Source organism: Seriola dumerili, unplaced genomic scaffold (genome assembly GCF_002260705.1).
Source record: "Seriola dumerili isolate Sdu_G_001 unplaced genomic scaffold, Sdu_1.0 BDQW01000025.1, whole genome shotgun sequence".
Taxonomy (NCBI): Eukaryota; Metazoa; Chordata; class Actinopteri; order Carangiformes; family Carangidae; genus Seriola; species Seriola dumerili.
The window spans coordinates 18,574,287-18,598,228 of record NW_019174280.1 but is presented as its reverse complement, the minus strand read 5'-3'; the positions used below and the strand labels follow the sequence as shown (position 1 = coordinate 18,598,228).

Genomic DNA, 23,942 nt, shown 5'->3' with positions numbered 1-23,942 from the left:
CCGCTTTGAGTTAGCTCTTCTGGACAGCAACAGTGTGCATCAGTCATGTTACTGTGGTTCCAAGTTGTCTCTGAAAAATAAACTTTTTGCTTTAACAATGCAGCATTGAAATTTAAACTTATACTTTTTAAAACAAGAATAGGACGTCTTATTACACCATTCTCATTTCAACAGTCATTACTGTTTAGTGCTCAGAAAGAAGTGCTGTTTCATTGTTTTGCCCCTCTCAGTGACATTTATTCTGAAATCATCTAATGAAATTTGTGTGTGCTGAAACTAGACCTGAACAGTACACAGTCTAGTACCTTTGCTTTTTGTTTACCCTTAGATTCATGAGTTTATCTTAATCATAGAACCAATCAGGCAACATTTACACGTATATTTGTTCAAGATTAAGCATTTGAATAAAGTCTTTTGCATCTTTATGTCTGTGAAGTAGCTGCAGATGCATCCACAGTAGCTGACTGACTTGAGTTTGTATTTGAATCATAGACAGAGCAACAACAGACCAGGGCAGGACCTGGTATAGGTATATCTCAACCCATGAGATTATTTCTACTTGCATCCTGACTTATGAAATGTTTATTAAGTACACCCAGCTAAAACTAAAGCATTCAAATACAACAGCTCTGTAATAAATCCTGACTTCAATAAGGTTACGATGTTCAGTTTTTATTGAAATTGCTTCTAGAGAGGTGTTGAATCATCTGAATTATCATTTTGGACAATGCAGTTTGTGCTGCTGTTGAACTGTATTGCATCATACAGAGAGGTGTTTCTGTTAGCCTATCGTCATTGATAGAAATGTAGTGGGAAAAATATCTGCAGAGCTAAAATGTCAAATTGCTAAAAAAGAAAAGTAGTTTCTCATCCCTCCTATCCGTCTCTCTTCGTTTCTTGTTTACATCCTCATCTGTTTCTGTTTCTTAGCTTCCAGTTCTATTTTTCACCGTCACTGCACTTTGTCAGATTCTCCTTTACCTTTTAATCATTCTTTTCACACGGCCAGCGTTTCTCCCCTCTCCTAAGGCTCTACAAAGTTTTAAAAATTTAACATTAGGTTGGAACTCTGTGAATAATAACTTAATTTATTTCATAGCCAGGTGCTCATGTTTGACAGATCACCTATGAATACAAAGGTTCTTTAGATCTGTGTTAGCTGTGATCCTTTGCAGCTTGGAATTAAAAAAAAAAAAGAAGTACATTCAGTTTACAACAATCCTGGGACACAGGCTCTTTAAAAACTCTTGTGTTCCAGAAATAAATGTCAGGCTTCAAATCTCAGCGCTCTGATAGGCAGCATCGTCAGCCTCTATCAAGCTTAGCAGGATATACTCCTTCACACATCTACACTGTATCTACTTTGCTCCCCATGTTGCTAAGCTAAGCTTCACTAAAAACATGTAGCTCAACCTGTACTTAGCACCCTGCCTGACATTTATGAGAAACACGACTCCTGAGCAGTCAGAGCTATTTAGACAGACTACACACCGAGACCGTGTGAACAAGGAGACAAATGTGCTGGAAATTTCTTTGTTCCTTTCAGTTTTTAACCCCCGTCTGCCTTCACTCCTTCTCAAAGCTCGCCTGGTGATCTCCACTGAGCATGTGCAAAGCATGCGTGTCAAAATAGCAGCGCTGAGGGATTGAACAGATTCACCTTTTCTCAAGTTCACATTGGTGGCAGTGCCGGGTGAGTTGTGGGAGTTTATTTGGCACGCTGGAGCAACGGGAGTTCTCGGGTTTCGGCACACACAGTAACACACCTGTCCCTGTCTGTTAAGGCACACGGAGGCCGAGTGCTTGGTGAACGAAGGCGGAGGGAAAGAAAAGAAAGCAAGAGTGGGCAAATGTTGAGGGGTCTTTTTTGAGGGGTCTGTGTCTCATCCAGCAGAACTGGCGGTCGTTCAAGAGAAACTCTGGATTGTGTTGGTTCTGCAGGATTCAGAAGAATATTGAGCGGCTAGTGAGAATGGGTGGGGTCGGGTTGGGAGAGGGCAGGGTCAAGTTCCCGCTGTACACTTGGACGCTGGGTAAAGCAGCCACCCAACCCTCACTTACCTCCTCCTGCCACAGGCCAGGACCCTATACATAGTACTGATGCTGCTCCTTAGCTGTCTAGCAGATGGTCACACTGCTGCTGCGAGGATCACTTTGCCTCAGATTCACTAGATTCTCTGGCTTGGGATCAAGTCAGAGGTGAAGAGAGTGACAGAAAGTGTCTTAATAAAGTGTCTTGGCTGTGGGTACAAATGGGCGTTTCATTCGTTTCTGAGCTCTGATCATAGCGATTGGATTTTTATGAGTTAATGCCACCATGCATTCACCCTTGACATCAAACGGCCCCATAAACGGCGTCTCCTGTGGCTGTATTTATTTAGAACGACGTTGGCATTATCATCCATTCTGCTCTTCCTCCCATTGCTTCACACTGCTCAGATGACTGGATGGCATCCAGTCTATGTAGTGTTTTGATCCCCAGTGCAACTCTGACCACTTCTGGTTCTGAAGCTGCTCTATCATAGTGAGAAAAAAAAATCCATTTTTGTGCATCTGAGCTCTCCAGTGTGGTTGCCCATTTTCAAATTCCAGTATGCATGAATGTAGACTCAGTTTTCAGATCATTTGGTACGCCTAGCTTAAACTAATGCAGTGTAATACAGCCCTGCAATAAACCCTATCCCCTATCATGAAGGTTATAATGTTCAGTATTTATTTATTCAAACTGTTTTAGAGGTGTGTTGATCTTTTTGGATGCTGCAGTTTGTGGTGTTGTTGAATTGTGTTGTGTTCTACAGAGTTCCCCCCTCATTGATAGAAAAGGGGTGGACAAAATAATAGTGACACCTGTCAGCATAAGTCAATACAACTCAACAGCACCATAAACTACATCCTTCAAAATGACCGCACAGTTGAATCGACGCCGCTCTAAAACAGTTTCAACAAACGCTGAGCCGTATATTATGTCTCTTCGTAAGCCTTAAGAAAGGCGTGGTCCAGTACATATACATGTAGACAGGGTATGTCAGTGAAGTAACGGTGCCAGGACCTGGTGCCAAGGCCACCACTATCCCAAACAGCTGTAAAGAAAGTGGTGTATTGACTTGATTTTAAAGAGGTGACAAGTCTTCGGTCATCCTGTGGCCATATTGAGTTTCCCTGTCTGTAGCCTGAAACAACAAGCTATCACAAAACTACCAGGAAAGCTGCAGCGGTGATTCAGAGCCAACACTGATACTTTCTGCGATCAGTAATCACCCCCCTGAAGCCCAAAGTCGGGTTGTGGGGTATTTAAAGCGCTGCTGGTATGGACCGTTGTGCCAGCTCGGCCCTTCATTTACTTCGCCATGACATTTAACTCCACTGTGCTTCATTTTATACATTAAAAGTGCCTCTAGATAGATTGTTATCGTGCAACACAAACGGACCAAAATATACTACATCTTTAATAGAGGTTGTTGGTGCATCCTTAAATATTCCAGAACTTTTCCTTTTCATTGGATCTTTTCTCATTAGCTTCTGCTCTGATTAGCTGCTGTAAATGCTCCTTTAACCTTAATGTGTTTCGCCATCAGTTTGCTGCGATTACATCTCTGAGGTAGAAGTTACATCATCTGTTAGATGTGATGAAGATTTTGTTTATTTAGGTATTCAGTGGTTATTCTTTTGAGCATTATCACATATGTTCATTTTTGTTCTAGCCTTGGACTAACAACTTTCACAACAGCAGCTTCATATTGCCCGGTTAATTCATTTAAAGTGTGCTGCTGTAGTGGGAGAAGACTGTCCACTCAGTACCTTCTCCTCCTCCCACATGTAAGAACCAAAAAGACTGAGGATCTAATTTGTGGTGCAACGCCGACACAAAATGAAGCATCTTCAAGAACTATGAAACAAAGAGAATGACTACAGTGTCTGTTTGAACTTTGGTATTTTCTGAAAGAACAGAAAAATATGTCCTAATTCCCAGAAAATTGCCCTGGATTCTACGCAGGAGACATTTTCTCTTGTTTCTTTGTTGGATACACGAGATGGTGCTGAGTGCTTTCTAATGCTGAATAAGGTCTGACGGTATAATGGAGTACGGTGGAAGGCTAAAAAACCCTCTTAAATTATTTTCATCACATGGTGGCGTTTACATTGCAATCACTGTAAAATTTTCTAGTTTAGTTTCAGAGCGTCTTTGTTTGAAATACTGTCAGGGCCCGTTATCTTGCCTCCTGAGTCTGTGGGTGCTGTGCAGCCTGTATCTAAATCTATTGAATTAATACTGCTGTGAAGGAGGTGGGAGCCAGAACCATGGCAACCATCAGCTCAGATTAGTGTGGGACGTGAGCTGGCAGGAGACATGCACAGACCACATACACTACACACTCACTCACACAAACAAATCAATATCAGTGTGTGTGTGTGTGTGTGTGTGTGTGTGTGTGTGTTTCCAACTAGAGCACAACGCTCTCTGCCCTGACAGATACAGATGTTCATTTATTGGTTGCACTGATTGAATAGAGGTCTTCATCTCTCCCACAGAGATACCAAAGTCTGCGTAACAGGTTTAGAAATGATATTACTCAAAGCTGGACTGCCCTCACTGCTATTGATTAATGCATTTTTTTTTTCTAATTTTTTTTCTTCTAATTTGTCAACAAGACACGTCTTTGTGCTTCCTTTCCATTCTCTGCCAGAACATTATTGGTCGCAGTGTACACTTTTTATTTGATTTCCAAAACAGTCTTGTGAAAGAGAAACGTCTTCTCCATCCTGTCATCCTGTGGGGAGGTGTTATTTCACTTTATCAATACATGATAAAAAATATCTGGAAAAAACCGTCTTCCTATAGGCAGTGTTTTTACCATGTGGGATCTTACTCTTCTTGGCACATTCACAATTTAATATGATTATTGATTTTGAGGAAACCCAGTCTGCCCTCAACCTATAACATAAATTCTAAGGTTTATCTGTTATGCTGCTTTTATCTAAGCAGCAGTGACTTCTGTAAGTCAAATGTGCCGTATCTGGGTGTGCAGTTTGAACTGTTGTATATTTGAATTTCAAAACAGGGAGGCAGAGGAAGCAACAAAAGCTAGCCAATATAGATTATTAGATTCTTGTCCTGTCTTATTTACTTTGGATAGGCCACTGTTGAATACTTTCGGCTTTAATGCTCCTCTCCTCTCTGGCAGGATGATGAGGTGGTGCTCCAGAGTGTGGCCACCATCCAGAAGGAGCATCGCAAGTTCTGCCTGGCCGCTGAGGGACTAGGAAACCGTATATGTTACCTGGAATCCACGTCGGAAGCTAAGGTGAGGATGGGAGACAGCTTTCCAGTTTAAAATGGGATATTTTAAGGTTGCTGTAGATATTACGTGGAAATGACAAGTCTGTGATATGACCTTTAAGCTGGGGCAGTACTCTGGAGATGTTTGCCTCTGAAAATATTTCAGCTGACAGCTAGTGTTTACCACTGTCTTTCAAGTTGAAAATGGGTAGATTTTTCTTTACATTTTTTGTGTGTTGGTGCAGTGGCTCCTGACCTTCTCTGTCTTTGTAACCTCAGAGCCCTATTAGATGAGCTCCAGTACCCCCCTGTTCAACACCAGCCATCATGTTCAAAATGTGTTCGTTCGAATCATCTTGAGTTGGATGTTATCTAACACTATTTTTAGTATAATTATTTTTTTTTTATAAAATTGAACTGACAATATGGTCAACATTTAGGTCTGTTTGGTCTGTTTTGCATTTGTACATTTCTATCATTTATCCCTACTTTTAGCTAACTAAATGACAGTGATTCCATGAGCCCCTGCGACTGCAGAAGTACCCCATGTGGTATGAGTACCCCCGGTTGGTATGAAATATATTAGTGGACACCCACCATGCTGATAAAGGGAAGCTGCTCTTTCGCTAAGATAATAAAATGGGGATTTGCAAGATCTAATATCATGTCCAGCAAACATCCTTCAAATGTAATTAACTATGTGCAGCTTATTCAACTTCTTGAAACTGACCCAGATAAGACTGTTCAGACATTTAATTATGTGAAAACTAGACATGTGGTCTCATTCTTTGTTTAATCCAAAAGATCAGTGGATGAATTAATAATTAATTAATTTTGGATGATGGTGATGTTTTTGAAAAGACAAAAATGTTGGCGCTGTATTAGTATGTATTATGTTTGTGTCCCCTCTCAAAAATTAATTACATCTCCCAGTAATTGGATCCTTGAACAATTAAACTGGGACCTATCCTCATTTGAAAAAAAGATTTCTCCTGCATTGTTAAATAGATGCACAAAATAATATTGCATCCAAATATAGTCTGCAGTCCAGTTTTGCCCCTTGGCAGTCTTTCTTCCTGAAAACAGTATAAATCAAAGAGACACTCTGACTGAAAACCATCTGTTTATCCTCTTTCCCGTCCACCTGCTATTATTGAGACGAGCTGCCCTGCCTAATGATGGGGTTGAATTAGGAAGTGCAGGTTTTGTGGTGTAAACTACGCTCACATAGATTTAAAAAAAAACAAAAAAAAACAACCTCAAAATGAGTGCCTTGGTGGTGCAGAGGGAAAACACACCCCCACTGCTGCAGCCATCCAGGTTCAGTGGCCGCTGTGATGAATCCCAACAAACACAACTGACAGTGTTTATGGGGTCAGTTAGGGATATTGCATTTGTTTCTGCACTGGTGCATCCCAGTGGTTGGTCATGGAGCTGGGACAAACAACACAACAACAGACAGGTTGTATAGAGCATGGTTGTCACCACTTGTGCTGCATTATTGTAAGAGGAGTGAAAACTCTCATTATGACTGAATGATGTGAATTTGCATCTCGCTATCGGTGGTGATGTAACAACACAACAGAGCTGTCAGTACTCTGTTACACGTCTCATTAATTTTCTTTTTGACAAGATGTACTGTATGGTCTTCAAAAAAAAAAAAAAAAAGAGGCATGTTGAAATGAGGCAGATCATTTTTGCTCTGGAGAATATGTTTCTTAATAGGAACATAATCATTGTATATCATTATGTGCATCATTAGTCACAACATTTTCTGTGATAAATTCTGAGACGTTTGGGGAAAGCAAGTTCGCTGCCAGTCAGTAATGCAGATGCATGTAGGAACGACAATGCAGCAAATATATGGTGACGTGCTTACTGTTTTAATTTTGGCCTCACCCTTCCTACAACTGTTAAACTTTTCACTGCCTGGTTCGGATGTTCTTAATGAGCTGTGCATATCAATTAAAGCCTGATTTTTAATTGGGCTGAACTGAGCAGTAAGACTATGAATAAAATTTGGGGAAACGAGGTCATGTTTTGGCTCACCCACCTGGAACTGTTGTTCAGCTACACCTGCAGAGCTCTAGAGGCAGCCGGTCACAAACACTTCTCTCCTTTCACCTTGGTACCGGTGACAATGCTTTGGACCTCCTTGGGTGTGAAATGTGGCTGAGTGTCGACGGTGATGGCTGTGGTTTGGCACCTGGGAAGGAGCTGTCATTTGCTGGCTGATCTCAGGTGTTGACACCTCATTTCCCAGACTCTAATGAAGCCTGGCTGCCTGCCGCTGCTGGAGGTGGAGAGAAATAGGAGTCATTAGGTTCAGTCAAAGAAGAATTCTGAGTGTTTGTATTGTTTCACATATGATATACTACAATGGCCTTTTGTAAGCTTCCATTGTGGTTATGCTGTTGCTCCTTCTTGTGAAGACAGTAATTTATATATCGAAACTACTAACAACACATCTCATGATAATATAAATAATCAAATTAGATTGTGGAACATCTTGCTGCAAAAAATTGAGTTCATATCCTTGTCATCATAACTATTTCTATTTAATATACTGTTTTGATTATTTCTGTTTAGGTTTTGATTGTATTGACGGATAAGGCTGGCGATATTCCTTATTCTTTTTACTGTACACATATCCCATGGAAATACCAAAACTATCAAAGTGTTAATTGACTTTCCCACTGTCTGTGTCTCTCCCTCAGCCTCATGTCCTTTGGTTCTTACGGCTGTAAATCCTTCAAAAAGGCTCATGAATATACTCAAACATTTTTACATTACAAAAAGGCAAAATTGTTGGGGACTATTTTCAGCTGCAGATTTGGTGTTTTGGTATTTACAGCAGCAGGATGGTATATTTGGGACGGACTCAAAATAAACTGCAGTGGCCATGTTCAATGTAATGAGGGGATGCGTCACCCAGGGAAATGGTGTGGCTCAATAATGGATTTTTAATAGTTTTCTACCAGGCTTTGGTTGCATAGACAGTGCTTGGTAGAAGGATCAGTTCATTGTTGGTTTTGGTCTTTTAATGAATTTTGTTGACACCAAGAAAAATCTGGAATATCACCAGACTGATCCTTTAGCAAGGTTGTTCTATTCATTAATTTCTGCTTACATGCCTTTTTGTTAGGGAACAAGTGGAAGTTAATGGGATTTACAATAGCAGACAGCATTGAGAAGATTAATTTATTTCACATTATGTGATCTCCTTTGAATAGCCTGCATATTATGTAATAATCTAGACTGTCAAATAATACTGTTTGATCTTTTGAAGAATCATTTCACCCATTTTTACAGCTTATATCATTGTACTGTCTCAAGCTCCCTGTAGAGTATGGAAAAAATAAAGGTCAGTGTGACCATGGAGACAGTCTTTTCTATTCACAGACATGGCAGAATGTTCAGTATGTCTGACCAACCCTGGAAGAAGTATGATAATTGGAAAATTGGCGGTGAATAATTCATAAGAGGTGTAAGGTCTGCAGCAGGTTGCGAGTTATCACTGTAGAAGGTCGTATGACACCACAGGTGTAGCTGCGTCATGTCATGTTGCATTCGCTCGAAGGCAAAAGTAAATATTCATACGGCCCTTTCTCAAGTTTTGTGGTGAGATGAATAGATTTTGGGGCTGCAAGACTATTATAAATGTCTTTTCCCATTATAGTTGTTGTTTTTTTTTGGTCACTGGCAAAATGTTATCCGGGTGTAAATGCAATTAAATGATGAGTATCCGAGTGGACAGCATTTGTTTGCAGGCCGTTGGTTTGATCTGGACACACACACACACACACACACACACACACACACACACACACACACACACACACACACACACACACACACAGACACACGCACACACACACACACACACACACACACACACACACACACACAGACACAGACACACACAGACACACACACACACACAGTGGTGCTGGAGGTTCCCTTGCATGTTTGTGTTGAGTTACAGAGCAGCGCCATCCTCATTATCACCCAGCAGCCCTCCCCTCTGCTCACATTTCTCACTTCACTGCAGAGTTCAAGGGTCAGCCGGTTGTGTTACTGAGTCAGGGCAGGCACCCAACACCTTAAATCATTCCTTGTCCTCTTCTATGTTGGGGAGAGATGGATAGTCATGCATGTTATATGATGCCAGCTATTGTTATGAAATTGGAGATAAACAGTGGTAAGTACGTATTAAATAATATTAGGATTATTTAAAAAATAAGAGGGAAGGGATTTGAAACGATATGACGGTGTGAGAGAACTGGGCTACGGCTACGTTGTTTGTTTACATGTCGTTTATGTGACATGTCAGCAGTGTAATGTTAACAGTCAACAGTGCCATCTAGCACATCACCAAGTAAATAAATTGTTCATACTCTGACAAGCAGATGCTATTAATGATCAAGTCCCCCGGTCTGACTGTGAACTGCTTTGAAGAAGAACGTACAAGCATCAGACGCCCTGTCTTTTTCTAATTACCCAAATGATGATTTCAAATATACAATACACTTTTTTATTCTTCAGTATCATCTCTATGATTTGTCTCTTTGATAAACCTCACTTTATTATTGCATCCCAGTAACAAACACCCTTATATTACACCGTGCCCTTGTTTAACAGCCATGCATTGAAAGTTTACAGACAAACAAACAGTTAACTGAAAGTGGAGGACAAATCTTCAGCCTTTTACAGCATAGGGCCAGACAACCCTGTGTGCTGAGGAATACGGCCGACCCAAACTAATTATTGGTCGTTGCAGTTTCGGGCCGAACACCTTTTGACAGCCCTCCTCATAATCCCCAGCCACTCGTTAGCAACACACCAGGATGGCAGAGAAGTTGGAAGTCATCAGAATTATTTATGAGCACCACTCCTCACCGAGCAGTTTAATCATTTCACTTGGTCTCTTGTCTCAGATCAGGGCCTGCAGTTAAATCTGTATCCAATTACTGCAATGGAAATATTCATTAAATATGAGACTGTAGGTGAAATGCTACATACATAAATGTGTGCGCGCATGTGTTTAAAAAAATCAACAACATTTTCATTTCTTTAAGATGCATAAACATAAATATGTGTGTGTGTATATATCACATCGTCACTACAATGAAAGATAAGGCAATGTCTAGTTGTCCATACTCTCAGATGGTTTATGGATTTGGTAAATTAGAATTTAAATATCTTTTTGATGTCAGTTCAAGAAGTTTTATCCAAAAATATATAATTATATATTTCTTTATTGAGCCATCATCGACTTCAGTTGGGAGCCTCTTTTGGCCGACACTGCAATTTTCGTAGGTCACTCACTTTCTGCATGTCACAGTCCATCAAACCGCTTGGACGTCAGCTTTTACAATGTCAGTGGGAATCATAAAGTTTGTTTATAAACTGCATTTCTGAAACCATTTTTTCTCTGAACTCTTCAGTCTCAAGTTGTAGAAAGGTTTATTATCAAACCCGACTCAAGTGCTACCTGGTATTTTCCTCTCAGAGATCAGAGCTCTGTAGACCAGGGGAGTTGGGTGTAGCTGCTTCCTTACAAGGGGAGCAAAAAAAATAAATAAAAGGGCGAAAACCAGTTAAGGAATTTCAAGGAGAATAAACTGCTGGCACATTGTTTTTGTACCCAGGAGAGGAGTCTGTCATTGCCTCTTCAACTTCAAACTGTTTCTTTCCCTCTGTCCCTTTGTCCTTCCCCTTGCTCGCTCTCCTCCCTTTTTTCCTTCCCTTTCTTTCCCTCTATCCTGCAGTATGTTCCTCCGGACCTGTGTATTTGTAACTTTGTGTTGGAGCAGTCCCTGTCAGTGCGGGCCCTGCAGGAGATGTTGGCTAACACTGGGCAGAGCAGCGAAGGGGTGAGTACCTCCCTTATTCCCACTGACACCCCCCCGCCTCTCCCTGTCTTGTGCACACAAACACACTCAAACACTTGTATACACATACATGCACACTCTTGTACACAAACCAATCTGTAGTCTACTGGCAGCACAAAACGCCCTTGAGTTAAGTTGCAGTATCATTCTGTATTTCTATGTGCTATGATCTATAAGAGTATAATGGAACAATATTATTTTAAACTGTTTTCTAGTTATAGTAATTTAGCTGAAGGGATATTGATTGAAAGAACTCCCTCATTGGCAGAACAGTCACTGCATTGGAAGCACAAATGCCCTGAATCTATTTAAAGGGGCTTCTCAGTTCAAATCCTGAAAGCTGTCCTGATTGGAAATACATCAGAGTTTTTTTTGAGGCCACCAAATCAAGGCCAAGTCCAACTATGGTGCTTTAGCTGTTTAGCCTAAAGTGATTTTTTTTAGGCTTCTCATGAATACAATATTTACAGATGGAAGCAGCATTTCAAACCCCTTTAAATGTCAAATTGGGAAATCAAATATAGGTCCAGCACAGCTTTGTGGAGCTGTTAATTGACATTTATTATTCAAGAAATGCAGCTGCATTTACAGTAACTGCAGTTTAACTAGCAAGTACCTGCTGGCTCCGCTACAACAGCAGGGTCTTGGTCGTGTTTAATGTCCCGCTTTCCTGACTTGGAAATCTGCAACAATAGATGATTTTTCAAGTCAATAATTTTGAATTTAAAAATCTATAATTTGTCACATTACAAAGATACTGTGTGGAGTCTGTGTGGAGATATTTTTTAACAAGAAACTATATAATTGTACATGAGGGAGGGGGGCAGCCTGGAAGGTCCATCAAGATCACAACTGAAAACTGAAAAGTGCAACTTTGAGAAATTAACTTGCAACTGTACTGTAATAAGTGTACGGGTAAGTATAATAGTGCATTGGCCATAACAATGTGTATGAATGGAGTAATTAACAACCGGAAACAGGTACCTTTCATTAATAAGGTTGTCACATCTAAGATGTCAGTCTAAACTGACAACTGCTGAATTACTCCTGCAGAAACAACTGTTTCTGCAGGAAATATTGACTTTGATAAGTGATAATGTCAAAAACCAATAAGTAGGTTGGATCGAATCCCAGTAGCATTTAGGGTAAGCAGACAGACTACAACTAGCAATACTCTGAACTACTTAAACACAGAGAACTGTAATTGAATTCTCTTTTCATTCTCTGTAACACGTTCCCCCATTTTTTGCAAAAAGAGATCAGAAGGCTCAGGAAATGAAAGGCCGCCGGGTGGTCAAAGACAGGGGGGAAATTATCTGTGAGTGCTCTGCTGCATTCACGGCCGCCTCCTCTCCTGGCCCTGCGCTCTCTTGATTTACGCCAAACAGTGTGCGAGCCCCTTCCTACCAGCTCCGCTCCAGCTCACTTGGCATGTTTATTAGAGCAGGTAAGTAATCTTTGATCGGGCAGATTCTCTGTAGTGACACAGGGGTGTCATCGACAGCACAGTGAAGCCATCCGGCGGGCTACGTCTGCTCTGTAAACCCTTGTCAGATGTTCATTCACTGGTGCTGCTATGCTCTAATAGAGTCATTTCATGTGTCATTTAATCTCATCACCCAGCAATTCTGCTTTAGAGCCAAATGAAGAGGTCAAGAGATGGGAAGGGATGGCATCGCCTTCATTTGGAGGAAATTTTAAGCCCTTTCCTCCTAACATGTTTTGGGAAAAACAAAGAGAAAACAGCACTTAAATCTCATACATGCTAGGATTACATTTTGATGAACAAACTGCATACAAGAAGTTGTGTCTTATTGGTGGTGTTTTTCTTTTCTTCCCATCACTGTTCCTTTTGGATACAAATGGTCTGTATTTATTTTGAAAGCATTCCTCAATTCAACTATTATCATTAGCTAATACTTAGGACAGACTGCTAGTATTCCTGGAACAGAGATGACAAAGCTGTGGTTGCATGAATCATTGTGCAGTACAGATGTAGCTATTAGAGAAACCCGAGCACTGCACAGCATTACGGTGTTCTTTGCAATATGAAATGAGATATAAGATAGCCCAAATTGTGTGCTTTGATAGGTTGCTCTGGCTACCACTGTACTTTCATGCACAACATAGCCCTCTGGCACAGCTGGTTCTTTAAGTGTCTTATTTTGTATACCGCTTGGGTCCTCTCCACTGGAGATTCAGGCCTGCATTGTTATTAGCCTGGGTAGCAGATTTGTTTGGTGCTCAACAGAGCAACATTGTTGGCTGGCCTTGTCTGGCAAGACAACATGATGTTGGCTAGAATACAAACTCTCTGGTAGCAAGGCTAATAAATCACCCTCCTCTTCCTTTCCGCAGTAAGGGCCCATCTCTCTCTATTGTTGCTCTCAGATTTGTGTAATTGACTGCCATACATCCCAATAACACATTCTTTTCATTTGTATTTGTGTGTTAATAGAGTGCTGACCATGAAAAATGGGTAGGTCCATCAGTTTATTCATCCATCATGTTGTCAGTGTGCATGACAGATGTACTGACTGCCCAACGAAAGGGTTTAACTTTCGTCACTTTCACTTGAAATGACGCCTATTTCTTGATTGTCATAAAAGCTGCATTTATAGCTTGTACAGCACTTAGTTTATACGTGTACGACAGGAACTACATTGTAGGGAGATATTAAGCTAATGGCAGTACATTTCAATTTTTCCACCTCACCACATATTGTACAAATGGATATTGGAAGACATTTATTTCTGTGCAGACTCCCCCAGGATAGTAAATTAAGCTTTCACCTCACCATAGTTCAACATATTCTCTTTCCTTCAGCCAGTCTGGGGAGAATCAATTAGCTTGTCACAGATGTCTCTGAACTTTAACACATGACAATCTTGAAATAGACATCCATTGGTGCTGTCACCTTGTGCACATGAGTCAAATGTTTTGCCTTGCCTCTTTGAATACTACTTTGTTTGCAAGCGTGCAAGCACCCTTTTTTTTTTGCTTTTAATGCAATAAAATACAAGCTTAGTATACAGCTTAACATGTCTGTGCTGTTAAAAATTGCATACATACATATTACACTAAACTCTTGCTTACCAAAAGTAGGAATGAGCTCTGATGATTTATCTAGTGACTGAATCTAAATAAAAAGGATCTGAAAACCCACACGTTGGAAGAAAACTCACTTTGTGGTTTGGGTGTGCTGCTCTGTTTTCTCTAGGTTTGGTCTCTAACATCAGTTAATTTTAAGGGTATTGACATGAGGAAATGTCCTGAAATCCATTTTGATTTCAGAGTGTTAACTTAACATGCAGTAATGTTGAGCAAAGCTGTTGGTTTAAATTTTTAGTATATGGTTGGTATTTCTTTGTTTATTTTAACTTTCTGTAACTGTCACATATTACACACGGCAGTTACATCATACTGTATCTTGATGGATTGTTATCAAGTAAATCTAAAGCAAATGGTGCATGATCTCTTTCTCATTATCCAGATGATTTAAAGGACAGGGCAATCAATATATCAGAGGGCACTTAGCAAATGTGTCAGGCATGAATCTCTTCTACATGGCCTTGAAAGATGGATTAGTGTGCCATTTCCCATGCTCAGGCCGTTCCACATAAGGTAGGCTATTGATATGAAGTGAACATTGGGGTAAATTACTTAGTCATGGTTTGATGTAATAGCTCTGGCAAAGAGTAAGCAGACACTGTTTAATCCTTGTAAAGCCAAGCAGGAACGAAAATTAAAGTGTTAAGGAGATGAGTGTTTAGGACATAGACACCAAAAAAATAGACACCAAAAACCATCCATGTGTTTGGGGTAGTTTGACTTTCTTACTGGCCTATAGCAATGCTGCTAAAAACTATTAACAGAAAATAAATCAATAATATATTCTGTGATCATCATCAGTCATTTATCAAATAAATCAATAATATATTATGAGATTATCATCAGTCATTTATCAAGTAAAGATATTGGGCGGGTTGTTAATTATAATAATCAGGACGTTTTACACTAGCAACACAGATGTGGCAGTGTGTAACAGCTCATGGAGGCAAGATTGCCACAATTTCTGTCATAAATCGGAGTCATTAACTCAAAACTGTAAAAAATATGAACACAGATATAACACACACATTTTTAAAATTCTAATAAACGTCCATCAACCCGCTTAGACATCACAAAAAAACACCAGTTCAGAACTTGCCTGAGAATCATCGGGGTTTCAAGTTTTCTTGAGTAACAAAGTAATCCAGTGATAGGTGTTAGTACATCCATGGGTAAACAGCAAAGAGGAACTAATTATAACGAATTCGAGGCGCCTTAATTTTCCAAAATACAAAGAATTTCGGAGATAAAAACGGGGGTCATGTTGGAGCAACCATTTTAACTCACTGTGGCAACATATTTGTGTTAATATGACATGAATATTTCAATATTTTCTTTCTACCGCATGGGCCCATTTTGAGAATAAAGCTCGTTTAAAAAAAAAAAAAAAAATCATGGTAAAATTATACTTCCTGTTCCGGTTGCTGCGGTTGATGTTTTTTAGTTTTTATCTATTTATATAAGTGAAACAATTTAATGTTACATTATATAAAAGATTTTGTAAGGGAATATTTAAAATATTTAATTAATCAAAAATATAAAATGATTTAAAAAAAAAAAGAAAGAAAGAAAACAAAAGAAGAAAATTTGCGACAATCGGGTGGTTTCTTGTCACTGATTTGGTTACAATCTGTGAGTCAAGTTTGGCAACGGTGTCCGTCATGACACGCGGCACCTGTGGGTATACGAAAATGCGAGATGCTGTATAAACGGATGTCGTACCAGTTATTGTAACCGTTGACAGAACTAAACATGTCCAACGCACGAAAGCTAACCGCGAACTTTCCAGCATTCAGCGCTTATTAGGTGAAAACAAACAAACGATGGTGCAGGTGAACTTCTCAGTGACTTCCGGAGAATTCACATCGGGGTCGGTGTCTTCGGGTTTAAAGTAAGTTAACAAAACTAGGAGTAGAAGATTGGTTTTATAATACATCCATGACTAGTAGTGGCGTAGTTAAATCTTGGAATCATGAATTTCAAAATTTGCGCATAATTAGATTCTACAGAAATGTCTAGAAGGTTACGCTAGCTAGTTGTACATCAACTAGTAGCTTATTATAGCTTCTACTCATTGTTCAGTTTTCTAATTGTTGTGAAAAATATATCTGTCCCATGGTGTTTTTTAGAATATACTAACAAGCAGAAACTTAAATGCTATCAAATGCCTGTAATGGGTGCCTCACTTGGATAGCTAAGTCATCAAGGACTATGATGACCTGCATTAGGTCTAGTGTTAGTAACGCTAAAGCTAAGTAGTTAATTATATGGATTTTACTGTATTTAACTTTGGTGGAACAGCAATGTCAGACAGCACAACGTATTGTGGAGTACTAGCATGGAGTGTAAAGCCAACTATTTACCATGGCATATGATCAATTTTGGTGTCTAGCTATGTCTTTGTGACTAAAAAGGAAATATTTACTAATGAGCCTGTATTAATAAAAACGTGGATAATCAATTAAGATACAGCTTACACCTCCTCCCCTAACACACATGTATGCTTTGAGACACATCTGCACAAACTTCTCTGTCTCTGTGTCTAACACGAATTCACTCCAAGCTCTTTAGGATACAGTACTTACAACCGGAGGAGCAACAAACCAAAGGTCACAGTTCCTGGCAGTGATGTGTCAGCATGACAGCAGGCCTGAAATACAGGCTGGCTCTCTCTCTGTACCCCCTCCCTCACTCCCAGCTGTTGCTGGATACTCTTCCCATTTTTCTTTTGATCGAACCTCAGTTTCCTTTTTTGTCTGTCTTATGCAAGCCATCTGGGAGAGCCTTGGTAGCCAAGAGAGAATTGGCTTAGGGTCATGTTCAAGGGACAGTCGGGAGTTCCCTTTAGGTCGGTTTAAATGTGACCCCACGAGAAAACACACAAATTAACGCTGACAACTGGTCAAGAAAGAGGATAGCCTCCATGTATTGCTTGTTGGATAAACACTACAGTGTGTGGCACAGTGGTGAGCACTGTCCTAATCTTGGATTTGGTCCCAGCTGTTACTGTTAGGATTTTAAATGTTGTTTACCACCAGTCAAATCAGGTAGACTGGACACTCTGAATTAACTGTAGATAACAAAGTGTCTGTTATTAGCCCTAATAATAGAAATTTCCACTGAGACAATGAGAAATCTTTAACAAGTGGAGAATGTATGGGCAACATACTCACTCACTCCTATCACAAGTGATTTGAAAGTGAACTGACTCCATTACTGCTTTAAGACTGTTCCAGATTTGTAGCGTTTATCCAGCGCACAATATCAAAACCCAAATGGAAATTGCTGATACAGTGATGGTTTAGATGTCACTGCTTATGGTATCTTTTCTTTTTTCTTCTGCTGCTAGAGGTTGATTAAAAGGGTAAGTTGAATTTTCTTTATTCACCACAGTGATGAAGAAAAAAAATCTCATCTTTATTATTTGTTGCTCAACTATGTCCTCACATTTCCTCAGGCATTTTGCACCCGAATGTCACAGTTATTGTTTGTCACAAGAATGGGCAAGCTGTCTAATGAGTGTGGTACTATACATGTTTGTGTTTGTTTGATTGTGTATGTAGTTTTTTTTTTTGTGTGTGTTTCCCTTCCTCCGTCTTTGTCTGTTATATGCTTGCACTTGGAATGGAGGTTTTAACTAAAAGATACTTGATCCTTTCAGTTCCATGCAGTTTACCTGGGTCCAGAGGTCAAGGATGCTAGGACATGATAATAATCTGTGACCTGTTTGTTTCCCGGCAGGCGGGTCAGGGGGGCGGACATCGGACCCTGCTCTATGGTCATGCCATCCTCCTACGCCACTCCTTCAGTAGTATGGTGAGTATCAACAATGTTATTTGACATAGGAAACTAATGTATATGTTGTTTTTTTGTTAATTAATTGTTTAAAATGTTAGAAAATGGGGATTTCTCAAGTGCCCAGCAACCATTGTTAAGTCTTCAAATCACTTATTTTGTCTGAGCAGCAACTGAAAAATGCAAAAGAGGTACACAACAGAGAAGAAGCTCCCAATCTTCACATTTGAGAAGTGGGAACCAATCAATATTTGGTTTTTATTATTGATAGAAAATTCCTTTTCTCAATCGACTAATAAGTCAATAAGTATATAATATATATTTGTATATTTGTATATTTGTAAGTCCTGAACTGTTTATTTTTTGATTCATGAATAAATAATTTAAGTCATATTTTATTGCATATTTGAACAATAGCTGGTTCCACAGCCCGTTGAGGTGTTTCCTTTGACTTAACACTAATATTATTTTTCACTCCCCAGTACTTGACCTGTTTGAAGACATCAAGGTCTCTGACAGACAAGCTGTCGTTCGATGTCGGACTACAAGAAGATTCAATAGGTACAGTGTGACTAACAGACACTTGACAGAGTTGACTTGGCTTTTTGTTGCTTTTAACTAAATTCAATTTTCCTGAATAGCCGTTTCAGGTCAACCTAACCTTGAGATTAAATAAATACCCATGGGAGAAACACTGTAACCATGCATTTGCTGTGTGTGCACAATAATACTATATTTGACATTTGAACTACAGAAATGCTTCAGGGCATTTATCAAGTGGAAATGATACTTCAATTATTCCATCAGTCATTCTCAGATGAAGGATAGTTATATGCTTTTTGCTACTCAGAATAGATGGACACTTAAACAACAGAGAAAAGTCAGGACTATCAAAAATGACACATATATGACTGTGTTGGACAATAGATGTGCTCTAATGCTATTTTCACAAATTTGATTAATATTTTCATGTCTTTATGTCAATAGGAGAATCCTGTTGGTGGACCATCCACCCTGCGTCCAAGCAGAGGTCCGAGGGAGAGAAAGTCCGCATCGGAGATGACCTGATTCTTGTCAGTGTGTCAACAGAGAGATACCTGGTAGGTCAAGTCTGGTACCTTCTGAATACAAAAGATCCAAAATGACCTGTAACTGAGAGGAAAAAGAGAAGGTTAAGGTTTTTTTTATTTTTTTTTATTATTATTTGTGCTAAGCCTGTAGGGTGAGACTCTTTTTTTACTCTTTTTTGGATAGAAGGTTAATAACCTTGCTAGCTAGGTCAACAAATATACACACAATAAGTAAGAGAAAACCCCCATTGTTAATCATGAAGCTAAAGCAATCAAAGATTATTAGATGAAAAAAATATGTGGAATTGTTAATTATTATATAAATAATTATCTAAAAATATTTATTTCCTATGTAACATCATTACTAAAACCAATTCAGATAATTATACCTTGCGGTCATTTAGCATTTTGATTTTTGATGCCATTCATCAAAGACCTCCCATAGTTACTCTTCTTCAGAAGGTGGGAGGCAGTGTTACAGCAAAGCTTTATCAACAGAGACTTAAACTCAGTTTTAAAAGATGATGGTTTATTTGCAGCTCAAACAATTCTCATTGAATCAGCAGGCGTCCATTCAGTTTCTCACTTTCAGATAAGGTTTTTCTCTCATGAATATTTACTGTTTTTCAGACACATCAGATACATCAGATGCAGTCTCTTGTTTTTGATGCAGACTGTATCATCTCTCATTTTCTTTTGTCTGGTTTTCTGTCAGATCTCACTTAATTCAGATTTGCTCTATTGTTTTGGGGGCTGCCAAGTGTTTTCATGTCAGAATAAAATTGTCTGGCTCTAAACTCGGACGAGAATTGTACAATGCACTAAATGCAAAAAGGGAGGGTTGTATTTTTTTTTCCGAGATTATTTGCCCCACATAGCTTGAGTTATCTGCTTTGGTTCACTGTCTGTCTCAAAAGGCACTTTGGAAACTTTCATAGCTGTCAGATAGCTCTGATACCCGTCTCACTCCAGCCAACTTCAGAGTGACAAGGCAATTCAAGGGGAAAACTTTAAAACTTTACCCTGCTATCTGTAATGGAAATCTGATTACCTGTAAAGCCCTCCTGTGCAGGTTCTTTTTAAAAATTATTTTTAGGGAAGGCATCCATCTGACTGATGAGCTTAGAGTTAATGCTGTCTCCCTTATGCACAGCTATACACCCGACCTCAATTAACTTACTTGGTAAAGAGAGAGGAGAGGGGGATTTCAAGAGGGAGACTGAGAAGGAGAGAAAGAGGCAGAGAGAGAAATGGTAAAAGGGAGGGACAGAGACGTGCCAGGCATAGGAGAGTGGGGAGCACTAGCTTCCCGTAGCTGCTCTGGCCCCTCAGGGAAGGAAATGTGCAATTAAAGCAAAACTGGCAAAGAGCCAGACTTTCATCTCCTCCAATGGGAAATCTTCACCTGATTTGGCCCGACAGAAAATCAGCTTTTGAAGAATGGGACACAGAAATTCAGGCAAAAGCAATCAGTGCTCAATTACTGTGAACAATCACACACTTCGTGATGGAGTCTTTTTAGGATGTAGGGGTTTGTTGCTTTGTCTCTTTGTGTCCAGTTTGGCTCAATTGTTTCAGCAGTTACATTTTGTTCTGCATCGAGTGTTCAAGTCTGGTGCCCAACTATCAGGACAGTATAAAAAATCCTATTAGGCTGAGCTAGTGCACAAAAAGTTCAACTTTATACAATCATAATATTTTTTGCACAACACATATCAACATGTAGGAAAGGTTGCACTGAAATACATGGTATACTGTGCATTTCTGAAACATTGTCCGAGACAGACTAATAAAAACACTAAATGGATGTTTGTAGTTGTACTACCTTTATTTACATATTTTTGCCAATCAGCACATCAGCTCTTGAGAGGATGTAGCTGAAGGCCAGGATAATTTCAAGCTTCCACCCGCCTCTAAATTCTGCCTGTAGGGAAATGGGAGCCACTCCAAGAGTTTCTGCTGGAAGGAGTTATTGTAGAGTATTATCTGGACATTGCTGCAAAGAAAAACACTGATGCAGCAGTGGTTTTTAGCCCACAGTGTTATAACACTGCAGCTCCAGAGGACAGACGTTTTTTAATCTCTTTTAAAATGCCAACTCTGGGACATCTCGCTCTTCTGTGCAGAATTGCTGAATCTCAGTGTTTATCTATATTTCCCTCCTGCTAACAACTACTTTACTGCCCATCTCCACCTTTATGTCTAAAGCCCTGTGTAACCTGCTCCTCTCTTGCAGCACCTCTCTATCTCCAATGGCAACATCCAGGTGGATGCCTCCTTCATGCAAACTCTGTGGAACGTCCAGCCTACCTGCTCCTCAGGCAACATGGCTGTAGGCAAGTTCATGACAACAGCAGCAACTGCGATAACAACTGTTTCAAGGACATTTAAATACATTTTTAAAAATGTTTTCAGATACTGTGGCTGTCTTTACATCTAATGATCTTCTGAATATGTAAGCAATAAGGAAAAAAGCCATTTATGTTAAACCTGAGAACTCACGTTACAGTATTTGCAGATGAAAAAATAAGCAACTATGAAAAACCCACTGTTTCACTGTATGGTTGGAGAACAACCACACAATGATAATAGAAAATTTCTGCATAATCAAAGAGGAAAACAAATATTTTGTAACCCTTTTTCTTTGTCCTATTAGGGTATTTGATTGGTGGACATGTGATGCGTCTTTGTCATGGGCATGATGAGAGCTTGACCATCCCTGGAGCAGACAAGAATGAGGAAGAGCAGAGGTTAGTGGGTAATTACTGGATCTCAGTAATCCAACTAAATATTAGGAAAGTTGTTTTGTGACCAGGGAGTGGGTATTTAAAAAATTCTGAACAACAACTGAGGCAGTAGTTTTAGGAATGATAAATGAGAGACACTGTCCTTTTCTGCAACAATTACTCAGGGCCCAAGTGTTGTTAAAGTGCAGATTAAGTTACTTCTCAAACCTGTGACAGTAAAATTGCATAGTGACAACAATATAAGGCTCATAGCTCCCGTGTGTCCTGTGTATTCATTAATAAATTGATAATCTAGTGGAGGTAAATAGAGATTCGGTCTGCCCTACTGCAAGATGTCAATCAACCATGGAAGAACTTCTTGTCTAAATGCTTTAGCAGTGTTGGTATTTCCTGTGCTAGAACAGCAGCAGTAGCAGGAACTCTTCAAGTTATATTATTCCCATCGTGACTTGAAATACTCCTCCGCTGTCTGTTTGCCTCCAGGATCGTCAACTATGAGGCGGGTAAGGGAGCGTCTAGGGCTCGCTCACTGTGGAGACTGGAGCCTCTCAGGATCAGGTGAGATCAGACTCAAATACACACATACTGAATAAAATACAGTCAGGAAAGTAAATAACATAAAACCCTGACATAACTTGTGTATTTCTGAGAGAAAGCTTTCTTTTTTGAGTGGGATCTCCTCATGAAGAATAAAAACAATTGGTTCTTTATGTACAAATGTTACAGCTACTCTACTGTAGGTCATGTACAAAACTCACCTCCCTCTACTCTGAGCTGTCACTACAAATTAGTTGGCAGAGTCCTTCAGAGAGTGAGGTTCTGTTTACCATCCCTTTCAATCTACTTCTCTCTGTGTGTCTATCATCCTCCCCTCTTCTTCCTCGCTTCCTTTTCTTTAACTGGCCACCCACGCGATTTCCCCCCAGTCCCATCGTCTGCTAGCTCTCACTGGGACTGCCTGTCAGAGTCTGTACACCTTGAAATGGCGCAGGTGCATCTGTTAAGGCACATGTTCCCTCTCTTCAGCTTAGGGAGGAATTTTGAACTGTATTTTCTACACTGCATCAGTGAAGAAAAACCATATTGCTTTCTCACTTGATCTACTCATCCCACCTGCAGATATGTTTTACAACCTTTTTGAAAATATTCTACTCAATGTAGATTGAGTAGTGTTTTTGCTAATCTGTGCTACGAACACATTTCAGTCAGTACCAAAAAAGTATTTAGGTTTCGGTAAATGGTCCTATTCCAGAGAGCAGGAACATGGGGACAGAATATGCATATTTACATTATCTGCCAGAAACAATATTATTAAAAAGTCAGAAGAGTCTGATGTTGTCATTGTTATTAATTGCAGTCATGTGAGGTTTTCAGTGTTGAAGAACGTAGAATATCCAATGTAACCTTATCTAAAGTTTGTGACACCAGTTCTCTGTGTTTAGCTGGAGCGGTAGCCACATCCGGTGGGGCCAGGCCTTCAGGCTACGTCACCTCTCTACTGGCCATTACCTGGCCCTGACCGAGGAACGTGGACTGGTCCTGCAGGACAGAGAAAAGTCCGACACCACAGCCACTGCCTTCTGCTTTAGGGCCTCCAAGGTTGGTGCTTTCTATCCCTGTACAGATATAATTTAATTATTCTTTTTTTACAACTATCTCTGATGTGCCCTTTGAGCAAGGCAGTTACATCACCAGAAAGCTGCCCTGTTAATGTAAATAATTGCTCTTGGTCAACTTACCTCATTAAAAGAGGATTCAAAATATCTTTCCCCTGACCACTTCATCAGAGACTCCTGAGATGGGGCTGTAAGCTCTCAATGAGCGCATGGCTTGCCACCATAAATTGACCTTTTCACAGCTGCTGAGTAGACAGCACTGTAAATGCTGGAGCAAGCATTCATGTTGTCAACTGGCTTAATTGCTGCTGGCTGGGTTATAGCCATTTTCAATTAGGAAGGGAAGGGACACTTTCATCACAACTACAGTATTAAGATTCAATGTAATCCATATGGGGAATTTCAGGATACTTTGTGTTCCTTCATTTGCC

At 39.8% G+C, this 23,942-nt stretch overlaps 1 protein-coding gene across 1 annotated transcript in view; it reads left to right on the top strand.

The window, feature by feature from the left end:
* The first annotated feature begins 1,972 nt into the window (after window positions 1-1,972).
* The window catches only part of ryr3 (ryanodine receptor 3), a 96,931-nt gene continuing 74,961 nt past the window's right edge, over window positions 1,973-23,942 (top strand). Inside the window, exons 1-12 of the mRNA XM_022766025.1 lie at window positions 1,973-2,033; window positions 3,576-3,598; window positions 5,184-5,303; window positions 11,050-11,154; window positions 13,631-13,651; window positions 18,025-18,099; window positions 18,561-18,639; window positions 19,066-19,178; window positions 21,385-21,484; window positions 21,805-21,898; window positions 22,379-22,453; window positions 23,338-23,494. Coding sequence (XP_022621746.1) covers window positions 1,973-2,033; window positions 3,576-3,598; window positions 5,184-5,303; window positions 11,050-11,154; window positions 13,631-13,651; window positions 18,025-18,099; window positions 18,561-18,639; window positions 19,066-19,178; window positions 21,385-21,484; window positions 21,805-21,898; window positions 22,379-22,453; window positions 23,338-23,494 — 1,023 coding nt within the window. The remainder of the gene's footprint in view (window positions 2,034-3,575; window positions 3,599-5,183; window positions 5,304-11,049; window positions 11,155-13,630; window positions 13,652-18,024; window positions 18,100-18,560; window positions 18,640-19,065; window positions 19,179-21,384; window positions 21,485-21,804; window positions 21,899-22,378; window positions 22,454-23,337; window positions 23,495-23,942) is intronic.